Below are 14,353 nucleotides of genomic sequence, written 5' to 3' on the forward strand. Positions count from 1 at the left end.
GACAAGCAGAGAAAAAAAATGATCGCCTTACCGTGATGTCTGTGTTCCCTCCTCTCTTTCTCTTTCTGACTTCGTCGTTGACTGGTCGCGCGCACTTGCAGTCAACTTTTAAAAGCTTTTTTTCAAAATGTGTTTTTCCTTTCTTTTACGCAGGTGGAGTTTCTTTTCCCGACTTATAGTCTTTTTCAAACATGCGTTTTTCTATGTTTTTCAGTGTCCTTTTCTCTCTTAAAATTTTTCTTCTTCTTTTTGAGCTTTACGGTTTACTTTTTGTACTTAAAACTTATTTCCTTTCTTCACCCGTCACCGTCTATCTCTCTTATTACGTCTTTCTCTTCTCTGTCGTGGAAAGATTTCTTTTATCTTTTCCGTGGTAACCAAACAGGGTCATCCTAGTCACGGCACAACCTGTAACACCCTCTCTGGTGAAATTATGCAAGGACCCCTGATCGTTTTTGCGAAACTTTGGAAAACTCGGCTTGTGTCATCCAAATCCCCGAGAGGCGGTCACATCAGATCTCTGGTATGCTGAAAACGAATAATAAAACTCACGCAGCCAAGAAAGACAACAGACGCTTTAATTCTATTCTACAGAAGGTTAATTTCACAAAGTTTACATATATGAAGGTTAATTTCACAAAGTTTTACATATATGAAGGTTAATTTCACAAAGTTTACATATATGAAGGTTAATTTCACAAAGTTTTACATATATGTACACATGAAGTTCTTTCTCAGAGGCGGCGGTGGATGGAGAGGGGCGTGGTCACGTCTTCAGGGAGCGGTATTGTTACTGACTAATTTCGTGCGACACTAGCATTATGTATCAGTGTGTATGTTTGTAGTGGAAAATCTCTAAGCCAATCAAATTACGCCACGAATTTGGGGAAACTCCCAAATTTTGCGGGTGTGCAATTCGGCCATATCACTAATTTTGCAATCTGGGCTCAAAATCAGCATCTAATTCTCATGACCCCAGGGGTCACCAGCTGTCACTCAAAACCCCTGGTACTGATTTATGCTCGCATTTTTCTATTGCTATCCATGGTTTTTCCAGGCTTCCAGTAAATTCGTTTGTCCTTTGTTTAATTTCAGTCGTATTTTTTTGCCCCCATAAACATAACATGCACTCGTCTGCTTTAAATAAAATCCCCCAATTATCTCCCTTTCATTCTCTCTGTTTCACTTGTCCATTTCCTTTTCGTGAGAGCAATGAATTGGTAGCAACAGTAGTCGATGAAGGGACGTTGTTGCTATGGAAACCAGTTATAAAAGGCGTCACTCACCTCTTTACGTTTTTTACGATTTTGAACACCAGTAAATTCATCATAAGTTTTGTTTTACTGAACGAAAATTTAACATTTTTTCACAATATAGCTGAGAAGGTGATCTACAAACTGTAATGATTGTTTGAAATGTCGAAAAATGAGTGAGCGGTGAAGCAGTTCTAAATGACTAAAACTGCCACTTAACCATATATTCAAATACTACCGTATTTGGAATGATACAAACATACGTAGATACATATAAATATATAATGTTATATTTCCGTTAAAGTAAAAGTTTCTATGGCACGTGATTTTGCACACGTTCCTTTTCCTTTTTAAAAGGGCTGAGTTTTTTTCTTCTTCAACATTTCATTACTAACAGTTCTTGCGTTTACTGCTGCTACCTGCTATTTGCTCTTACGTTTACTATTTGCTCTTACGTTTATTATTAGCTGTGAGATTAGTTCGGTAAAGCCTAGTAAAGAGGTTTTGCTCTGTCTTCCGTTCTATGATAAAAGATCATAATTTACCAAACTAATTTTTTTATTTTCCTCATGGAGAAGATAATTCACCTGGATAAATTTGATGTTTCCTTGGCAGACCCTTAGGCCAACAAGCCTTGGAAATTATGGTTCTGCAACTTTAATTACTACTTATCAACTATTGCTTCATTTAAACCCTGATAAGCTAGAAGTTCTCTATTTAAACATCGGTCCCTCTGTTGCTGACATTATCGAAGGTTGCTCTGGTTTTGAACATGCCGTGGAATTATTGAAAGACGTTTACGACAAGTCTCTAGCATTATTCATGCTAGACATCTGCTTTCCACGCGTTTGCAACAAGAAAGCAAGTCTGTCGACCAATACCTTCAGGCCTTGAATCGACTTGCCGCTGACTGTTGTTTTAAAGACGTAACGGCCACCATTTACAGGGATGAATCTGTCTGTGATGCATTCATTCGTGGTCTCTGGTCCTCATTGATATATGCTAGGTTCCTTGAAACAGACACTCTAACTCTCACAGAAGTTACTCAATGTGCTAGGGCTTTAGAACAAACTCACTTTCGTGTGGAATCGTATGCCTCTCAGATTAGGGTAGTCGCTGTTACTTCTACTACAGGAACTAAAAATGTGCTGACCGATTCTGCCGAGGAGGCCACTTGTATTTCTAAAAATTCTGTTCCAACTGATTCTTGAATGGAGTTTGACTCTGTACAGTTCTCTGCTGCCCTTCCTGTTCGCGGCAATTGCTACAACTGTGGAGGGCGACGTCACCTTAAGGATGACCGCCACCTTTGCCCTGCCCGCGATAAGGTATGTCGAAGCTGTGGTAAACTCGGGCATTTTTCTAAAGTTTGCTGTTCTACTCTAACGACACATTCACATTCTTCTCCTGCTATCATAGGGGCCCGCGCTAAAGGTGGTGATAGTTGCCCTCCTATCACTGAAACTGTGGAGTTAAAAGGAAAAAGGTTAACTACCCTTATAGACACTGGCAGTTCTGATAATTTCATCAGTGCCCACATTGTCAAAACAATGAGACTGCCCATTTTAAAATGGAACTCCGTAATTTCTATGGCATCATCCGCCGTTTCCCTTAAACTGTCTGAATATTGCACCGAGAACATTTTCTTCAATGGTTGCGAATATAAAGGGATTGACTTTACTGTACTTCCTGACTCCTGTATGGACATTATACTCGGGGTGCCGTTTTTGAAACTACACCGGGGTGTTACTATTTCTTTTGGTGGATCTCAGGATGCCTTAAAAATCTGCGCGCTAACCAAGATCAGTTGTGCCCCTGTAAAATTGTTCTGAAACCTGACCCCTGATTGCAGACCCATTGCTACAAAATCCCGAAACTACTGTGCGGAGGATGCCCGATTTATTGAAAAGGAAATACTTCAACTGCTTAAGGACGACATCATTGAAACCAGCTATTCACCGCGGTGTGCTCAAATCGTCATAACTTTGTCGTCTAATAGAAAGAAACGACTGGTGGTTGATTTTTCCCAAACTATTAACCGTTTCACCCTACTTGACGTGTAGCCATTGCCTCGGATTGAGGATCTCGTAAACCAAATCGCCCAGTATCATATTTTTAGTACGATCCATTTGTCTAAGGCTTACTACCAAATTGAAATTTGTCCCGAAGATCAGCCCTATATGGCTTTTCATGCTGGAAATCGTTTGTATCAATTCAAACGAATACACATGGATGTTACTAATGGGGTTTCTGCCTTTCAACGATTTATGAATTCCTTTATTTCTGAAAATAAGTTATTCAGAACTTTTTCTTACATTGATGATATTACCATTTGCGGTAAAACTCAAGAGGAGCATGACACTTACTTGGAACGTTTCTTAAAGGCTGCCTCAACATACAACCTCGAAATAAACCGAGTAAAATGAAAATTTTCGCTTCGCTCTATCAATTTGCTTGGATACCAAATCTGTGATGGAACTATCCAACCTGATCCTGAGCAACTGAAATCCCTTTTACAAATGCCTCCTCCTTCGGATTCAAATTCGTTAAAAAGGTGCCTTGGTATGTTTTCTTACTACGTGAAATTCACACAAAATTCATCCCCTGGTTGAAAATAAACAATTTCCCATGCCGCTTATAGTTGTGAATTCTTTCGAGAAACTTAAGAAGGACGTCGCCGAATCATCTGTAAAGTTTATCGACAATGAACTACCAATTACTATCAAAACCGATGCCTCAGAAAAGGCTATCGGAGGCACACTTTTACAGGCTGACAGGCCTGTAGCGTTCTTTTCCCGCTCACTAAACCCATCGAAAATACAACTACTCATAGTTGAAAAAGAGGCTTACGCGATAGTTGAATGTGTCCGAAAATGGAGGAACCTCCTTAGTGGGAAGCACTTCACTATCGTAACAGACTAGCAAGCCGTATCTTTTATGTATAAGCCAGCTAACCGAGGAAAAATTAAAAACGATAAAATCATTCGGTGGAAAATGGAGCTTCTCCCATTCTCATACGATATAAAACACCGTCCCGGAAGTGAAAACATCATTGCCGATGCTTTATCGAGAGTATGTGGTGCTGCTGCTTCCTCCTTGGAGGAGCTAAGGGCCATACACAGTTCGTTTGTTGCAGGGTAATGTCAAGAAAGCGTGAAAAATGTTTGTCAAGCTCGAATTTTTCTTTATATTCGGTATGAAGTCGACAGCTCCGTGTTTATTTTTCTGCCCAGTTTGACAAAGGGTTTGGTCATTGTAGTTCGTTGAGGTTCTTGTCAGTAGTAGTTTACTGGTTTTTCTTTGTTGAAATGTTCGTTTTTTTCTTTATCAAATAAAATGCGCGTCTCACTCAAAACAATTAATTTCAAAAAGGTAGGGTCACCATGCGTGTTCGTTTCATGTCAGTCGGTCGCCAGTTTGTTGTGGGAGTTGTGGCATAGAAGGAAATGCGTGTTCCTCTCGCATTCATGTGTCACCAATTTGTTGAGGTGCGCAAAATAGGAAAAATGGATTGCTTTGAGGAAGGAACGAACAACGCGTTTATTGAATTAAACGAAATAGGATTCATTTCGTAAAGAAACAAATGAAAGAAAAGGGTACAGTACGTGTTTAGTTTGGCGTGCGTCTCTCGCTGTTAGCTGGTGAGAGAGAAAATCTATAGTTTGGCGTGTGTCTCTCGCTATTAGCTGGTGAGAGGGAAAGTCTATTGTGTAGAGAGAGAAAGAGAGTGTGTGTGTATGAATGTTTCGTTCAAACACATCCATTTCATTTTAAAATAACAGGGTCACCATCGTTTGTTAAGAACCAGGATATAAATACCCTAACTCGCTACAAAAGAAAATAATGACACGAATGGAAAGAAGGAAACAAAACTCAATTGCTGGATAAAATAAACACGTCGTTTATTTTCTGTTGAAAATGAATGTTTTAGGTGTAACTCGTGTTTATGTGCGTGGAAAGAGGAGTGAGTAATGTAGTGGAACGAGAAATGGCAGTCCAGCGTGTAGACAAAGATAAAGATAGAGGGTTGACATCAGTAAAGCTGCACGCACATGTTGGTACTTGTCCACGTGGAAATGTCTTCAGGCCACTAGCTGTGGATGTGAACTTCTCTAGTTGATGGACCAAAGCAAAAGGGAAAAAAGAGTGAGAAAGTCAATCCAGTTCATGGAGAGAGAAAGCGTGTAAAGTGTACGTACTGTCTTTTAGCTCTTGCCCCACATACAGTAGCAGAGGATGTGACGTGCGCGCATGCCTCGAAAGGGAGGCGGCTGGTCCGTTGACCTCTCAGTTCGGAAACTAAATTGAAAAAGGGAAACAGCTTGTCTTTTGCTTTTATAGTTGTTTCCGGTGGTCTTTTGCGCATGTGTGAATTTCCTTCAAAGGGAAGTGACATTGCCCATGTGTGCGTATGTGTGCGCGTATGTGTGCGTACATGTGTGTACGTTAGTGTGTGTGTGTATGCACGTCAATGTGGGTGTATGTACATGAACGTGAATATATCTACGTGTGTGTACGTGTGCGCGCATGTGTATGACAAGAAAAATGGCTTGAGATGTGAACGCGTGTTTTTGGGCGAGACTAGAAGGGCTCGTACAAAAGACAAGACCACAAATTATTTAGATATTTATTTATTTTATTTTATTTAGAGTAAGATTTATCAATAGTTACTTGTACAGTTTAATCAAGACATTAAAAAGTGAAAATATCGAAAAAAGTTATATTGTACGTATCCGTTTTGACATGAAGATCTCCGAAAAGAAATTTCACTTAATGTTTTTTTTTTTGTTTTTTATTTTTACAGCGGAAAAACACGTTTTTATGAGAGCACATTGAAGGCAGACATCTTTGATTTGTTTTAAATTTTTGTTTGAATCTTAGAAAGGGCACGGGAGATAACTCCATGTAAAGTGCCGACACTTGTGGGAACATGATGAGAATTAGCAGCAAACCGGATGTTAACGTATCCACCATGAGAGAAAAAATGAAAAATCGTCTTTTGCACATGGCTCCGTGCATCGCTTCCGCTTGGGAAGAAAAAACATAAGATAACCACAAAATAATTATCGACCAATGGCAGAGCTCCGCGCCTAAAATAAACACCTCAAATATCACAGTCGCTGGGAGCCGGTTTGCCACTATAAAATGAGGGGACCAAAAAGAGAAAGAGGGAAGAGATTCGCCCTGAACGCACAGACGGATTCTCCCACCCGACCTAAAGAGATGAAGACGAAAAAGAAATAAGGCACCAGTGAACTGAAGCCGACTACGCTCTCATGTTATGGGCCAAACGCCTTCAATTCTAAACAATGCCTAATTCACACAAACCAAAGAAGAGAGGAGGAAAAGGAAGACAAAGACGCCGGGCTGCTAGCTGCTGATGAAAAAGTCACTCGCTTTCCAGTTACAAGCCAGGACACGCATCACCGACAGCAGGATGACCGGCCTACGCTAACCCTCTCCATCGTCCAAAAGATAAGTTACATTTTACGAACATTCATTCCTTGTCAATTCATACGTACCTACAAACAGTTTACGAACATTCATTCCTTGTCAATTCATACATACCTACCAACATTTTACGAACATTCATCTCCTTTGTTAAATCACATTCCATCCTACGAACACTTTGCCTCTCCTAATACAAATTGTTGGTAGTAAATAAAGTCGGTTCTCAACCTCCAATATTCGTTTGTCTTTAATTATATGGAGTCAGAATCTACACACTTCCAACGTTATTCATTTCATGTATTCTTGGTTGTGGCCTCTATGGCATCCTTCTCCACCCCTAATCCTTTTCATAAAAAACGAGGCCATACACTCCCTCCCCATCTTTAATTCTAGCTTTTCTTCCTAAAAATCGAACCTTTTGCTCGGTATCATGACAAATTGTTTTTTTGCTGTAAAAAAAAATTCACTAAATGAAATTAAGTGAATTTTTTTTTTTTTTTTTTTTTTGGAGAACTTCATTCCATAACAGATACGTACAATTTAAACTTTTTCGATATTTTTATTTTATAATGTCTTGACTAAACTGTACAAGTACCTCAAAATAAATTAAAAGGTAAATATTACCTTTCGCTACAACTAGGTACGGGCAAAAATGGGTGGACAAAAATAGGGGGACCTAGTTTTGAAAGCCGATTTATCATAATTTTTTGTAGGTTTCCGACTACTTTTTGATTGCATTTGAAAGATTAAAGACTAAAGTTAATTTCCAAAAAGAAAAAAAAATATTTGTACACATGAAAATAAAAAAGTTATGCAAATGTTTTCACGGCGAGCTAACCAATTCAGATAAATTTTGGAAGTTAAATAAATTCATTGTAAAAATCCTTTAAAAGATAAATATCAGTTTTCTGAGTCTATTTCAAAGATAATTAGTAAAGTAAAGTCCTAAATTATTGAATTAAATTTAAAAAAAAAAGATCTTGTTCATACAAAATACAGTTTAATTAGCCCTCAAAAAGCAAGTAATTATGTCGTTCGTTCGGCAAAACGCAACCGATAACAGTTTGTAAACACGATTATACGGAAGCCCACGATTTCAGCAAATCAAAACGCTGTTTCAAAATGAAGTCATGATAGTAAAAGGAGGTAGGGGTGTCAGATTTCTCCCCCTCCCCTCCAGACGTGCATCCATACATTTCTATTTTGAACATTTTTATCAATTTTTATCATTTTTTTAATTTAATTATTTTTTATGTTCCTGTTTTTAAATTAATTCTTTTTTAATTATTGTTCGAGATTATATAAAAATTATGTTACGCCGAAAGTTTCACATTCTTGCGAACAAGGAAATTATTAAAATCTTGCATATAAAAATTTAGCGAAATCTGTAATTTAAAAAAAAAGTAGAAATATTTTTGCTATTATAATTTTTTGTGTGAAAATATTAAATAAACAATGCTTAATTCAATCGTAATATCGGTAGTTCAAGAAATTCATTTTTCTTCGAGTTATATCGAATTCCTTAATACGGACTTTAGGGCTTTTTTTTTTTTCGTAATGTTCCTGTAAAAATTTTTTTTTTTTTTATTTTTACAAATTACGAAGCTTTATTTATATAAAAAAAGCAAAAATAAATTCTTGCGTTTTTTATTTACTACTGAAAACCATAACTTTAGTAAAGGTATTTTTTGTTTAAACAAAATAATACATTTCCACTAATATGTAAATAAAAATAATTAGTTCATTATATTCCGCGATCATTATTTGATAAATACTGAAAATTTCATTAAAATTGGTTAATTTCCTGATTTTTGGTGAATTTTTAAGTAAAGGGAAGGGTCAAAATGTTTTTACATTTTGAGCATCGGCATTTATTTTGCCCGTAACTAGCTACAACAGAACACCGATCACTAATTTGTTTTTTTAGGGATATTCGATGTTGCTGGCCACAAATCTGATAATCAAATCCGTCGCAAATTTACGGTTTGCATGGCATTAACCCCTTTTAATTGATCTAAAAAAATTAAGTTTTCACGAGCGGTTTACAAAAGCATATTTTATGTTTTAGTTCTTTTTTTGTCGGGGGGGGGGGGGTATACAATTATAGAACTTGCGTATTTTAACAGGTGCTTCTGCAGTTTAATTAACTGTTTTTCCATAAGTAACGTGCCGACATTTACCGAGTAGAATACCGTGAACATTCTGCGTTTACATTTGGAGGAGGCGGTGGCAGGTGTGTTGTGGTGGCTGCGGTAACACAAGTTCTATAATTAAATACCCCCCTCTCCACAAAAAAGAATGAAAAACATAAAAGATGCTTTTGTAAATCGCTTGTGAAAACTTACTGACAGCAAAATGAGGTGAAAACTTTTTATGAAAAATATTTCTTGTCATTTAAAATGTCCGCCATGTATTCATGCACCTTGTGAAATGTCAAGTGACTACGCGTGTGCGCGCATTTTAGTAAGAAAGTGAAAAAAATTAATATAATTAAGAAAGTGAAAAAAAGATTGTCCCTTTCGATATCAGGAAGCGGAAAAATATCCGGAAGGGTGGGGTTGGGGGTGGTGTCATTTCGACCTTAAAGCCGAAAAATGTTTTGGGGGTCATGTTTTGGCTCCGTTTGGCTCTTTTGGGCATTTTTCCTAAATGGGAAACAAGATGGCCGCCAGCAAAAACAATAGTGATTATGTTGGATGTCTTCAAATATGGATAACTACTTGTTTGCACAAAAATAAATGCGATATTCGTTCTCAGCATACCCGATAACCTTTAAAAGTTGACAAAGTAAAGGTGAATGCCGAGGGGTCGGTAAACTAAAAAAATACCAAATAAACTACTAATATTTAAAAACATTTTTTTACGGCATATAAAAATGATGAAAATGCGAGACAAAAATAATGTTTACATTATCGGTGCTTTAAAACAACGTTCCTATTTAGTGATGGTTTTGAAGCCGTAAACACACCCTTGTTTTAAAAATCTGAAATTTTCGATATTTTTAAATAAACTTACATAATAAAAGTAGGTTTCGTTAAATATATGAGAGGAAATATTTTTTACATGTTCTACCCCCCCCCTATATTTCATGTTACGAAAACTAAACAAAATAAATGTAGGCCTGTCGCAGTTTCAAATCACCGCCTCCATTTTTCTTTCTTTTTCCACCCCATTGTTTCTCTTTGCCTTCCCTTCCCTTCCTTTAAACAAAAGACGTGATAGGCTAATGCGAGCTAAACGTATGAACATATCCGAGTTCAGTGAATACATTCACCTTCCCTTTCTTTTCATCATCAACTTCGCTATGCATGTCGGACTTTTTATTTTTTAGACAAAATCAATTTAAATGGAATCAACAAACTCCCAACCTACTTTTGATTGCATAAATTTCGTTCTGGAATTAATTAGAGTCGTTTGTTTGTCTTATTGGGAGCGACGCCTCTAACATCGTGCTGGCCAAAGCTTGTCAGAAGCAGAAAGAGAGAAAACAGACACACACCCGGGTGTTGGGACACCGCGCGATTGTCTACCGACTGCCGTCAACCGCCGCCCTCGCTAAGTTTCTCGTTGCTACACGCAAACAATTGATCTTAGTAGTCGCAGCATTTTGGAAAAGAAATAAAGACATTTATTTTTCTACAAGTTGTTTCGTGTCTGGTTTTGGTCGGAGAGTGCTGGGGAACGCATCATTGGTGCCGTTTATGACCAGCTATTCTAGCAAAGAATAAGAGAACGTGGGAAAACGTGATCACAATTGAAGGAGGGGTCCTAATAAGAAAATAAAAAAGGAACAAGAGAACTCAGAACTGGACAAAAAAAATAAAGTAGAAATTCAAGTAGACGTACCAGTCAACATCAGCACCTTCCTCTTCTCTGACGGCGTCTTAATCGTCGTCTTCACCGTCGCCACGACTGCTACTTCACCGACGCACCAGCCAAACATCAACCACCTCTCTTCTCACCAACGTCGCCATGGCCGATACCTTATCGTCGTCCCAGTCAAAACGATCCTTTCTTTTTTTTTTTTTTTTCTTCTGACATCTCGTTTGTCGAGAATAAATATATGCATATATATGTATATACACAATCTCCGTGTTCACGTTTTTCTTGCTACCATACGCTTGTCTTAATTACAACATTGGTGTCAGAGCGTGCAGGAAGGAAAATATGAACAAATATTCAGACTTCACACGAGCTGAACTTTTTACCCTTATCCGGGAACAGAAAGCACTGATTGTCGTGATAATACATACTTTGGAAGAATTGATAAGCAGACTCGAAGGTGGTGTAAAATGCGTTCTTTATTGTCTAGTAGTAAACGTTGCACTGAGAAACAATGGCGGACGAGATTCATACGTCACGGGCCAAGGGGCATAACTCTAGGCGACTAATAGTCTCTTAGCCTATATTATGACATCCCTTCCCTTCCATATATATGTATATAGCCCAAGGGCGATATTTAGCCTTTATCTGATTAAGGGATAACATAGTCTCTAATATATTATTTAGCTTGTCTCCATTGTTCTAGGGTAATGGTATTGTCTCTTTTTTTTAGGATAGTGTAACCTATAAGTTCAGTTTCTGAGGAGCATTCACTCGTCTCTGAGATCTTCTTAATTCGGGGGTGAGTTTCTCAGTTCGGGTGTGAGGCGTGCCGCTGGAGTGTTGTTCGGTGGTCGGCTGTTCGATTTGTTTAGGGGGGGGACCTTCCTTCTGGGTGGGATCCGGTGGAGAGTCGCTGGGGCGAGGTTGGTCGGATCTATTTGCGGTTGTTGATCTCCTCCCAGCTGGTCTGAGGAACTGCCTGTTCCTTCTATAGGTGTTACCGTTCTCAGATTCAACTATGTAGGATCTGGGTGTCACGCTGAATTTTTCCAGGCTCCCATATCTTTGCTTTTTCCTGCTGGACATAGACATTCTGTCCTGCATGTAGGTGGGAGTGGTGTCTGTTATGTTTCCTGTCATAGCAGACCTTAGACTGATCTTTCTGTTTCTGTATGGCTGTCCTAGTCTGCTCATCGCCAAGTTGTTGCTTGGATACTAGGGGTGTCCGTATTTTTCGTCCGTTGAGTAACTCTGCCGGGGACTTAATGTCTGATGACAGTGGCGTGGCTCTGTAAGCCATCATTGCTAGGTAGCTGTCTTGACCAGTTTCCCCTGCCTTCGTCAAAATTTTCTTGCATGTTCCCACCATTCTTTCGGCGAATCCGTTAGACTTGGGGTAATGTGGGGACGATGTCCTGTGTTGGAAGCTGTACGTCCTGGCGAAATCCTTGAAATCTTTACTTGTAAATTGTGGACCATTGTCCGAGTACAAGATTTCCGGCACTCCTTGTTCCTCAAATATCGTCTTAATACTTCTAATAACGGATATTGATGAGGCGGACGGAAGGCGTCGTACGAAGGGGTTTCGGCTGTACTGATCTGCCACAAGCAGATATTCTTTCCCTGCCAATGTGAACAAGTCTGTGCTGACGTACTGCCAGGGGTACGTAGGGGTTTCGTGCTGGAGTATTGATTCGGGCGGGATACTGGCTTGGTATTTCTGGCATGTGTGGCACTCTCGGACTATATCTTCTATGTCCTTATTTAACCCTATCCAGTACACCGCTGAACGCGCTCGTAACCTCGTTCTCTCTACTCCTTGGTGTGAAGCATGCAGCTCTTCCAGTATGCCTCTTTGCAACGAGGCTGGGATAATGATTCTCTGGCTCTTGAGTAGAATTCCATCCTGGACCCCAATCTCATCTCTGAAATTCCAGAATGGCAGGAGAATTCCTGGGCAGTCAGCCCGGTTGGAAGGCCAGCCGGTCAATACCATGCTTACAAGTTGCTTTAGGAGTGGATCCTGGGATGTTTCCACTCTTATATCTTCAACTCTCGTCGGCGCAAAGTTGAGGTATGAGATCATGCTATGGACGTTGAGATCGATCCCTTCAATGTGCCCACTGGGTCTGGGTGCTACTCGTGACAAGCAGTCTGCAATTGGAACTGTTTTTCCTGGGGTATATTTTACAGTAAAATCATATCCCTCGACCTTCAATAACATTCTAGCCAGTCTTGGGGGTGCTTGTGCTAGATTTTTCAATGCTATCGACTCCAATGGCTTGTGATCCGTATGAATTGTCGTTTTGTGGCCCCAAACGTAACTGTGAAATTTCTCCAGGTCAAAGACGATAGCCAACATCTCCCTCTCTATGTTTGAGTAGCGTGTTTCTGGTCCGGAAAGTGCTTTGCTCGCGAATGCTACTGGTCTGTCGTTTTGTAGCAGAGCCGCGCCTATACCCATTGAAGACGCATCTACCTGTAGCACTATTGGTTCTTTAGGGTCGAAGTATCGGAGTGTCGCATGATTTCCGATCTCTTTTTTGATTTCTTCGAATGCCTGTTGCTCCTGTGAAGACCATGTGAAGTCATTCTTCTTCGATGTTAACTCACGTAGGGGTTTTGTCAGTGTCGCGAGTCGTGGAGAGAATTTGTTCAAGTAGTTCACCAGGCCTAGGAAGCTGGTGAGCTGCTTTGCATCCTCGGGGGGTTGCATCTGTGTGATCGCCTCTATTTTCCGGGGATCTGACTTGACACCGTCTCTTGAGATTATGTGGCCGTAGAAAGGGATTTCGGAGGTTTTCACCACAAATTTCTCTGAATTAAACCTGCAGTTTCTTTCCCTTGCTCTAAACATTAGCTGCCTCAGTGCCTTGTCATGGTCACTGCCGTCTTCCTCGAATCCGTACACTACTATGTCGTCGCATATGGATAGGACATTTTCGAGGTCTCCAAAGTTTTCCTGCATGGCTCTTTGGAACTCATCTTGGGCAGATTTGACTCTCATGGGGTACCTGTTGTACATGTATCTGCCATGTGGGGTAATGAATGTTGTGAGACGTCTCGACTTTTCGTTCAGTTTCAAATGCCAGTAGCCGGACTTGATATCGACTTTTGTGAACCATCTAGCGTTGTCTAGTTCCGCAGTGATGTCTTCGAATGTCGGAGTCGCATAGTGTGGTCTGTGCACTGCTTTATTTAAGTCTCGGGGGTCGAGGCATAGCCTGACCGATCCGTTCCTTTTAGTGGTACAGACGAATGAGTTTACCCAGGGCGTCGGGTCCTTTACAGGGGAAATTATTCCCTGGGCCTCTAAGGAGTCCAACTCCAATTTCAACTTTCCTTTTAGGGATATTGGGACTCGACGTGGTGGGTGGACAACTGGTGGTACTTCGGGGTTTAAATGGATGGTGTGTTCACCTGGCAGACAACCAATGGAGTCGAATACGTCTGGAAATTCCTCAATGATTTTCCTCCTTTCTCCAAGGTTTCCCATCGTACATGGTTCCTGCACGGGGACCGGTTTCATGTCGTGCGGGGAGTAGGCCGGGATGCTTTGTCCGTCACATGAGTTGTGTCCGTTTTTATAGCCAAGTTAAGGGTGACTAGCCCTAATTCTCTTGATGTTTGGAGTCCTATTAGTATAGGGTCTCTTGATTTCACCACGTGAAAGGTCGCTTTAACGAACTTGTCGCGGGATCTGACCCCTAAACGACAGGTCCCTTCTTGGTCTATCGTTGAGCCTCCAAACGCAATTAGCCTTATAGCTGATTTTTCCAGTGGTACTCCTTTCAGTTCCTTGAATACCTGTTTAGGTAACAGGT

At 40.0% G+C, this 14,353-nt stretch overlaps 1 protein-coding gene across 1 annotated transcript; it reads left to right on the forward strand.

Moving 5' to 3' along the window:
• Window positions 1-2,464: 2,464 nt before the first annotated feature.
• Window positions 2,465-3,085, forward strand: LOC145260251 (uncharacterized). Its single transcript, XM_080118078.1, has one exon. The coding sequence runs from the start codon at window positions 2,465-2,467 to the stop codon at window positions 3,083-3,085; it is 621 nt and encodes a 206-aa protein (XP_079974204.1).
• Window positions 3,086-14,353: the final 11,268 nt, after the last annotated feature.

Source organism: Euprymna scolopes, chromosome 36 (genome assembly GCF_053919585.1).
Source record: "Euprymna scolopes isolate OS-2025 chromosome 36, ASM5391958v1, whole genome shotgun sequence".
Lineage (NCBI taxonomy): Eukaryota > Metazoa > Mollusca > Cephalopoda > Sepiida > Sepiolidae > Euprymna > Euprymna scolopes.